Source organism: Bemisia tabaci, chromosome 4, assembly GCF_918797505.1.
Source record: "Bemisia tabaci chromosome 4, PGI_BMITA_v3".
NCBI lineage: Eukaryota > Metazoa > Arthropoda > Insecta > Hemiptera > Aleyrodidae > Bemisia > Bemisia tabaci.
In genome coordinates this window covers 29162763-29172797 of record NC_092796.1, presented here as the reverse complement: position 1 = coordinate 29172797, position 10035 = coordinate 29162763, and the positions used below count along the sequence as shown (strand labels likewise).

Below are 10035 nucleotides of genomic sequence, written 5' to 3'. Positions count from 1 at the left end.
TGGACGACCTTCGCCCTGGTTTTATGAAATTGACTTTTTTTTTTTTTTTTTTTTTTTTTTTTTTTTTTTTGACAAGGTCTCAAATAACTTATAATTATACACTACGCTCAACTGCAATGCATGAAATCCACTGAATCAATTTTAAGGCGGTCTTACTGAAGCATTGTTTTTAAATGCACTTTCTCTGTGGCGCAAAAAAACGGTAAAAATGCGGTAGTCTCCCAGAATGTGGCTGTGGAGTTTCATTTTCTCTTTATGGAGACTGAAAACCTGAATTTGCAAGGCTTATAATTTGAGCTTCCACAGAAACGTCTACGTTAAACTTCAAGTTCAAAAAAGCTGTCGTGGTTCAAAGCAAGCCAACAGATCGTATTTTTTTTTTTTTTGCGCATGACATACTTTTTCTGAATTCTACTTACAAAAGGTGTCTAATGGGAATATTACAAGTTATGAAAAAATACTTACTCACGAATTAAAACTTCATCCCCTGCATGAAAAAACTTCCGACAAATTTAAAGAGCTCTTTTCCTGGTCACCTAAAAGTATCTTTCAAACCTGCGCTTCACTACGACGTAGTTCTTTATGCTAAGAGGAGTGATGTAAAAATGAACTAAATCAAAAGGAATCACATGAATAATACAACTTCCATGAACATAGTCTCTTTTAATTTAATTAATGTTTACATAGTTCCTTCTGGCATTAATACAACCACGAAATAGCCTGCACGAAGACATTGTTCTTACAGATCATATTCTTGCAGATCGATAGATAAGTCATTCTACCTGGGAAGAAACTAAAGACGCTCTTGGGTACGTAAAATAGTATAACCCACTAATTGAAGGCGTTTCACTTTTCCTTCGATGAGAACATCTCGGTGAGGCCGGCGGAGGGGCGCACAGTGGATCGAGTCAATTAAAGAGGTCGGACATGGAACTTTTGACCGAAACAGCAAAATTTTGATTTTGATTTCGTCACATTTTAAATTCCAAGGGGTGCACGTAGGTGTTAATTTCATGAGAAAACCAATGGAACCACTTTTAAAACCTCAAAGTTTATGGATGGAGTTATAAGTGTTTAAAGTTTCCAAATTTTGCCCGACCTCGCCTATTGACTCGATCCCCTGTGCTCCGTCGCACAGGGGATTGAACTATTAGAAGAGGTCGGACATTCATTTTTTGACTAAAATTACAAATTTTGATGTTTCTCTCGTCACAATTTCAATTTCAGGGGATGTTTTTGAAAGGAAATTTCCCCAAAAAACCAATGGAACCACTTTTAAACTTTTTCGTCTCATATTTTCGAGGGTATCAGCCTTCGAAGTTTTCAAATTTTGTCCGACCTCTCCTATTGACTCGGTCCACTGTAGGACAGAGGCTTAAAACCACATAAGATCAGAATATCCAGCTTGACCTTTTTAATTGTTCTCATAACATCCTGCATTGTTCGTGTTGAATAATAGTATCGTTTTATCATAGGATCTGGACCCATGCTATATCAAGGAGCTCAACAATCGAACCGGGGAGTTGGATGTGAAAGTATGCGAGAGGTGGGAGTTCAACACGAGTGTCACCGGCACGTCAGTCATCAGCGAGGTCCGTAAATTTACTTGATAATATAATTTAATGAGTGATCATATAATGATTATTAATTGTATAATTCATAATAACGATGGCCAAAGTGTGAAACCACGTATCTCCATTACGGTGTTTCAAAATGTCCGCTCCTATTTGATTTTTTTGTGGAGAAACATGTCAACTTTAAAGCTCGACATTTATTTAAGTTGGTTCGTCAAGCTCAAGTGACGTGGTCGAATTGGCATGCAAAATATCGCATTGGTTAGGTCAAAAATCTCGGCAGATTTTGAATTTTCAGCAAACATAAAAGAAAGATGGCCCCTGCGTATAAGCCCAAAGAATCATTCTAAACCTAAAAATGGGCAAAATTTAGAGAAATGAAAGCAGAAAAGTGTTTGGAAAAAAACCTCGCATTCGATACAGAAATCGATATCTGTATCGAATGCGAGGTTTTTTTCCAAACACTGTTCTGCTTTCATTTCTCTAAATTTTGCCAATTTTTGGGTTTAGAATGATGCTTTAGGTTCATGCGCAGGGGCTATCGTCCTTTCTTTGCTAAAAATTCAAAATCTGCCGAGATTTTTGACCTAATTGATGCGATGTATTGCATGCCAGTTCGACCACGTCACTTGAGCTTGACAAATCACCTTAATGTAGTTTGCTACTGAGAGGAAAAATCAAGAGCGTTATCAAGAAATTAGGTTCATTAGCTTAACGAAGAAAAAATAAAGTATAAAATAAATTCTGCAGCGTCGCAAACGGAGATACGTGGTTTCGCACTAAGGTCATCGAAGCAGAGTTGCTTAGCCATTTGCGAGGGTATCCTGAGTAATACAAGACATTACTCAAAATGTGTGAAAGGTTAAAGTTCAGCGTATTTCTGTAATCAAAGTTTTAAGCCAGTGATTTTTTACGTTGATTTTTTTCTATCTTGATCCCAGATTTTTATCAGAATACACTGTGGAGTGCAAAGTATTACATGAATGCACACTCGTTTTATCAAAGACTGTTTGCAAGTATTTAGAGTACCATGACAGGTCATGATGAATGCTACGGCTCATCGGTCTACATCTACTTATGGCCATGGTTTTACTTCTCACGAACTTTGAGTCGTTGACCTACCAGTCCCTCTAAAATGACTGGCTATTACAAAACTCTTCACAAATGAACTCATGCGTATATTTATATCGAATTTTGAGCCAATCATATGAAAAAGAAATGTTTCTATAGTATTTTCCATTTTCAACGCCCGCATTTTTCTTAGTTAGAATGTATACGTCCGTCCGTGATAACTTGTGTAAATTTATCAGGAAAATCAGGGACTTTGTCAACTGAACCATGAATTTGTTTTATTTTGCAGTGGGGCTTGGTGTGCCAATACAAAAGCCTAAAAAACTTAGCCGACATGATGTTTCTCGCAGGTGTTGCTGTGGGAGGATTTTTAGGCATCATCTCTGACAGGTATTCCCAAAACGTCTTACTCGTAACAAATTAATATGAAAGCGTTGAAGCTCGTTTCACTATATTATTCTTATTCAAATCGCCTTGCGAGTTAAAAGTCTTCAGCTGCTCAACTCGGAAAAATGTAAAATTCTTTTTAATGCAGTAACAATTTTTATACTTTTTTGAGTCATGCGCATCTTCAATCTTCATTTGTTTATTTTTTCATTTTAAATACACATTGAAAAGATAGGCCCAAATGTTTGTTAGTTTCAAAAAGTGCCCAACCCAATGGTTTACCTATTAAAGGCCAGAAAAGTTTCGTACATTTATGGCACCGGGATCTATTTGGGTACAGAACGAAATGCTCCAGTAAAATGTGTATATGACTACAAATTTCGACTGTTTCTCCGTATATATTAAATTGTTATCAGTATAATTGTTTTTTTGTTTTAAATTTTCTACCTGAGTTGGGTACTTCTATAGGTAAGACATTAATCTAAAAAACTACGTGAAAGCAATAACAGCGTGCATAGTGTTCGATCAGCTATGTTGCGTATTTAAACGCTGTTAGAGGGTTATTTAGACTAATCAACCACAATGTTCCGACTATAATATTTGGATTGAAATGCTTTCAGATTCGGTCGAAAAGTTTCGCTGATGGGCTCACTAGTGATGCAGCTTGTTTTAGGAAGTCTTGTCGCGATTTGTCCTTGGTACTCGCTATATTTAGTCCTCCGACTTTTCCTGGGACTTTTTAGTGTCAATGTCGTATTTTCCGGCTTCGTTCTGTGTAAGTTAACATTTATGTAAAGTAGTGATTTTCGCAAGATGTTTCATTGGTTTTTTGTTGGGATGTACATTTCAATTTTCATGAATCTATAATCTCTGAGCTCACACATTTAACGACTTATTAAAAAAAAAACAAGAACTGTCCGTAGATATTTAGAACGCTAATATGCTTGAAAACTTTCGCGGATTATGAATATACATGAATGGGACTGTATTTTTGATTGATCAAGTTTGTTTCTGAAAAAATCTTTTGTATAATCTTTGTAATTCAGAGCAACCGATTTAAAACCCAGATTAAAAATAAAATTGTAACGAAATAAATTTCAGCTTTGGTCGGAATTTTTGTGACGTCACTTAGATAAATTAGATTTATAAAATGAGAATGAAAATGTTTTGAGAGAATACTAAAATTTTTAAAGAAAGTGAGAAAAAAAAGCGAATTGAGTCATTGTAATTTGCATAGTAAATATAGAAGTGAATATGACTATCTGACATGTATGGAAATTTCAGGTGTTGAACTTGTAAGTGGAAAATGGCTGACAATCTGTGGGGTATGTTACCTTTTACCCTTGCCTGTCAGTTACATTATGATAGCTGGTATTGGTTATATCATACGCGACTGGAGAGTGCTCCAATGGACTATCACTCTTCCAGGTGCTCTTCTACTCGGCCTTTGGTGGTAAGATTTTTCTTTTTGGTATTTAGCATCGAGATTTTCTTTCAATAATGGACCGGTAGGGTAGTTCTTTATTTCAAAGCAGAAATTCCTAATCTAAATACTTGATTGCTACTCAAGTTAAAAGTCGTTTTTATTTCGATTGGTCCTTTTAAAATTTTGGAGGTTGACACAAGTTGTTACCTAGTATCATTTAGGAGCACTTAAAAATTTCAAGTCTTTACCTCACTTCACTCAAAAGTTTCAAAGATGATGCCTGTAGCGGGACTTGTTGTTTACCCTGCCTAGAATACTGCGAAATGTTTTTTTCTTTCGAGAGACAAGTGTTTGGATGTACATGCAGTGGGAAAATAGTTGTTGAAAATAATTTTATCAGAATTTTTTTGTTCAAACATTGTGTGCTCATTTAATTTCCGTATCTTAACTCTACGATGAGTCATTTCATTTTTCTAATTCGGTTTAGTATACTGCCTGAGTCTCCCAGATGGCTGCTTACCAGAGGACGTCTTGAAGAAACAGTTGAAGTTTTAGAGGATGCGGCCAGGATAAATCAAACGGCGCTACCTCCGAATACGGATAAAATTCTGAAACAGGTACTTTATGCATAAAAATATTTATACAATATTTGGATTTCATTTTTCATTCATGAACTACTATTTCTGGATCTCGTGTAAAAAAAGATGTGCATAGGAAATCGAATGGTGCATACGTTGTTTCTAAACTGACAATGAGCCAGAAGTTGTACCGTCCAAAATTGTAAAATCGCAAGTCTATTTACTCTCCGTCTATTTGAAACAAGAGCTAACCTGAAGCACCCGATAGCTTTGATAGCTTCTTATGATAAAAACTGAATCATCAATGATCATAATTAGAGTAATTTTTGTTACCGTTCTGGAATGTATTTTCCTTCCTTTTTTATTTCCAGAGGACTACTATGAGTCCTATGGTCATGATCCGTCGAGTTTCATAGCGCCTTGATGAGAGGCAACACAACTAACACTTGAAGCATCTAAAATTGCGTATCTTCATAAATGAAGGATTTTCAACTGTTGTGCGAATACCTGCTGAAAAATATATGGAAACTCTATACTACTATGCCGTGCTAAGAAAGAACACCGTACGAACATTCGAGAGTTGCAAAATTTCCTTGGATAAAATGTTTAGTTTTGAGGAAAATAATGAATATTTTCCCTTAAAATTTTTAGACACTTTAGATCAAATTACAAACAAAATTATCTGAGAAATTGGCAGAAAAATATTCAAAAATTTTCCTGAAAATTCTTGATTTGCCAGAGGAAATTTGACAACGCCTGAAGGCTCATACGGCGTTTTTCCTTAGAACGGCAGTACCGTGCAAAATTGAGATCCAAAAAAATACCTTCATGACTTTTAATTGCATCAATGGTTTTCTAAACTTCATTTGTATTCAGCAAAAATGTATTTTGGATCAAAAATATTGAATCAGTTTTCAAATAGCACCATTGCAAACAATTATTTAGCAATTTTTCTTTAATCCGGTTTGATTGTTAGGTGAATTACATCTTTTTTTGAATTATCTGTTCACAGAGCTTAGCAGCGATAGAAGCATCTGGCGGCGCGCCAAGAGTTCAATGCTGTGAATTGTACAGAACGCCGAAAATTAGACTTATATCTTTAGTTTTATACCTCGTATGGTTCTCTGTTTATCTCGTGTATTACGGCCTCGTTCTTAATCTTAGCAAACTAGGCGATATCTATGTTAATACAGCCATTTCGGGTAAGTAGAAGATTCTTTTATTTAAATTGTAAACACGTGTAGATTAAAACCAAAGTATTGGCGAGCTTAGACACAAATGAGATAGTTCATAAATCGTCGCTCCTCTGACGTAAGGGCGTATATCGATTTCGGGACGAGCTCTGGAAAGCACGAATTTGTATGTAAAACAGGGTTCACGTGGAAATCGAGATACGCCCTTACGTCAGAGGGGCGACGAAATGGACCGCATTTAGCAAAAAAGAACCAATGCGATTACAATGTTCTCAAAATCGTGCAACTTTTTATTTCCTTTTAAGAGTACTCAAAGTATGTACAGTATTGCACAGTATTAAAATGTAAACAATTATTTTCCTTTCAAATTAACAATCTTCTGGTGAAAAACAAAATGTATTAGCTTTTCTGCGAGATTCTTCAGATAATTATGAAGAAGCAACATTTTTACAACACTTTAATCGCACTGTTTCCTTTTGAGCTAAATTTGATCCAAATATAAAACCACGTGCTTAAAACTTCGTTTGCGTTTGTACCAATTACTTCCAGTGTTGAGCGATACACGTAGTATTGATTGGATACGCGTATAATAATTTGCATGGCAAGAACGAAAGGTTAATCATATTTTAAAAACATGTCCTGAACACTTCTTTTCAGAAATATTTGTCATAATTCTGTTCCTTTATTTTTGAGATCGTCTCAATACACGTAGAGCTTTGACCTCTCATTATTTAACTATATTAGTCAGTTTGATGTGAATGCAAGAAACGGACTCTCCAGCGAATACAAAGATGAACGAATTTGTGTTGAGTGGCATAATTCATAAATAGTCGCATCTAATCGCAGTCCCCTTATAACCAATCATAAAACACATTTTTAACTCGAAATTTTTGAGAAAAACAAAAAAAATACTCTTTTCACTTAAGATAATTTTTTTCTGATACTTTTATTACATTTCACAACACCTCGTTAGATAGTCACAGTTAATACTGCAAGATAGGGGAAGTACAGACGGGAAAAAATATCAAAGAGTTTTTTTGTTTTTTTGTTTAAATTTCAACGTATCGAATGAATAAAGGGAACTAATGCATGTCCCTCATGCCCTTTATATTTTATGTTTATGTGACACTTTTTCATTTTCAGATTCTTTCTTTTCATGTCAAAACTTGTTTTCATTGCTAGATTTGTTTGATATCTATTTTCAGGCGCTGTGGAGTTACCCGCCATAATATTAAGTATATTCATTTTATTGCGAACCGGGAGGCGGAAACCTCTCAGTTACACTATGTTAGGAGCAGGAATCCCTTGTTTGCTCATGACCGTCGTTACATATTGTAAGTTATTTTGTATACTTCAAGTTAAACACTGGAAAAATAACACATTGGATCTAGAGTCCAGACTCTTAAAAACATCGACAAGAAAAAGTACTCTTGAATCAATCAGAATCTAGCTTAAATCAAGAACCATGCCTCTTAATTTAAGCGGATTTTGTTTTAATTCAAGCAAAAATCAGATTGAATCGAGAGTATTTTTTCTTGCCAATATTTTCAAGAGTCTGGACTCTAGATCCAATGTGTTTTTTTCCAGTGAATATATAATATTTAATTGAAATGTAAACCGCGGACTCAAGGGTAAACTCCTGACTTCTGCATAATCGTTGGGTCATCATTCAGACACTCGCTTTACAGAAACGAACGACGTTTAAGCTTTGCACTGCAGCAGAACCAAATTTCAATTTCCGTAATCAAAAACTTCTGGACCTCAACCAAAATAATTTGGTGTCAAAAATGAACAGAATTTCCATTCTTTGTGTGTTTTGCCGGTCTGTCACGAAATGAACAGGCACCAGGTAGTGCAGGTTTGACTTTTTTGCTTTAATCAGATGAATTGAATACTTTCTTCCAAAATTTTTGAAGAGCGTTCCTAGTTATCGTGAAAACTGGAACAACTTCCATACAGCAATCTTCACGATGTGAGATTTCTTTTTCATCTCTCCTCTCAAACTTGAATTTGAGACTCCATTTGTGCTGTGTAATCTCAATCATATCAGTATCGTTTACATCAACATCGCTGATAGTTTCAGGTAACAGAGACGGTAGAAACTGGATGGACGTCACGATGGCAATGTTCGGGAAGTTTTCAATATCAGCCTCGAATGTGATAATGCCGGTTTACACGGCAGAACTTTTCCCAACGGTCATACGGAATCTTGGCGTAGGGATGTCCAATATTCCTGCCGGAATCGCTTTGATCATCGTTCCATTCTTATGGGAAACAGTAAGTATCTTGTGCTGTAAAATGTATGACGCAGATAAAAACTACAAAATGATGAAAGAACGTAAGAGATATTTAAATTTTCAATCCAGTAGGCATTGATATTGTTATTTTTACTGACCAAGATTTCATAACTTTAATAAAAATATGCACGTCTTTCTTTTAATAAAGTGTAACAAGATGGAACATTTATTTTTCATGACAAGAAAGGGATGTATTATGCACATAGAGTACCGCAAATTGAAGAATTTCGGAATTGAAATTTAATATCAAGGATTAAAAGAGATGTAAAGACAGCAAGAGCATACCTAACATCTGAAAGGGCAGTCATGTTGTAGAAATTCACAAGAATTCATGGACTGATGAGAAACCCACTTCACTAACAATCAGTGTAACAGCAACCAGTAAAATATTCTTTCAAAATGTGTTTCAGGAAAACGTGGAGAAAAACCTGCCATGGATAATTCTTGGCTTTTGTGGTGTCATGGGAGGACTATCCGTGCTTCTTTTACCAGAAATTGAAGGGCTCACCAGTACTTTGGAAGAGTTGGAAGAAGAAGCAAAGTGAGTATCATTATTTTCTAGGCACTCTGCAGTGATTATAATTATTTAATTAATGTTTAATGCGTCTACTTAAATATTTAAAATAACAAGTATCCCACTACTTTTGAAACCATAAATGAAAAATCACCAATTATTAGTTTTTGACGGTCCTCATTTTGTATTATGTATGCCCTTAAAATTTGCAATGAGGGTGGCTGTCCAATTTTTCCCCCTCCAAAATTTATAAAAAGAGGTTGAAATAGAGCAAAACCAACGCGCTCCACTAGAAATGTTTATGCAGAAAGTAAGTAAAACTGTGTAGTTTTTAATTATAAAACGTTCAAAAAAGAAAGAGAAAAAATACAAGAATTACAATTACGCTCCCATCTATTCTGACAATAAACAGAGCTGTTGTAATTTTTTTGTCATATTACACGGATGAAATAATTTTTCTTACTACAGTCAATTTTGATTTCAGCGTTCCTGCTATAATTCCTCCACCAAGAAAGGCCTCTGCAGTAGCCAAGGATATTGAAAACTGTTAAGATAGGACATGAAGTCCTCTAATCCTTCAAAAATAATATTAGCAAGCTAATATTTTTAGGTTCTGAATTTCAATCAACGTAGCAAGCGGCTCTATTCGAATGTCCTACTGTGAATACATTGATTCACAATCTCATGAAATAATGTCTGTGAAAATCATAGTATTATATTTGTAAATAATCCAGTTTATTAACCGTACATATGAGATATATTTACAATATATTCTGATCGTTTATAATTCTAGCGGAAGAAAAGGTGTAACCAATTTCCGTGAACTGTTCATAATTGATTTGTTTGTACAGTACCATTAGTTATGTAACGTTAAGAAAAACTATCCGTGATAGTTTAATTAATATTGATTTTTTATTAGCGTAAATTATACATTTGTAAAAACTTGCTGATAGTTTTAAAACATTAAATTGTGTATTTTTCCACCAATTTTCTTT

The 10035-nt window shown here is 34.9% G+C and overlaps 1 protein-coding gene across 2 annotated transcripts in view; it reads left to right on the top strand.

The window, feature by feature from the left end:
• LOC109036802 (organic cation transporter protein) overlaps positions 1 to 10027 on the top strand; it is a 108995-nt gene extending 98968 nt beyond the window's left edge. For both annotated transcript variants that reach the window (XM_072299656.1, XM_072299657.1), the window contains 10 exons: positions 1476 to 1592; positions 2935 to 3035; positions 3653 to 3807; positions 4317 to 4485; positions 4946 to 5075; positions 6049 to 6238; positions 7435 to 7563; positions 8307 to 8506; positions 8937 to 9067; positions 9525 to 10027. In XM_072299656.1, coding sequence (XP_072155757.1) covers positions 1476 to 1592; positions 2935 to 3035; positions 3653 to 3807; positions 4317 to 4485; positions 4946 to 5075; positions 6049 to 6238; positions 7435 to 7563; positions 8307 to 8506; positions 8937 to 9067; positions 9525 to 9591 — 1389 coding nt within the window. In that variant the 3' untranslated portion in view covers positions 9592 to 10027. The remainder of the gene's footprint in view (positions 1 to 1475; positions 1593 to 2934; positions 3036 to 3652; positions 3808 to 4316; positions 4486 to 4945; positions 5076 to 6048; positions 6239 to 7434; positions 7564 to 8306; positions 8507 to 8936; positions 9068 to 9524) is intronic.
• Positions 10028 to 10035: the final 8 nt, after the last annotated feature.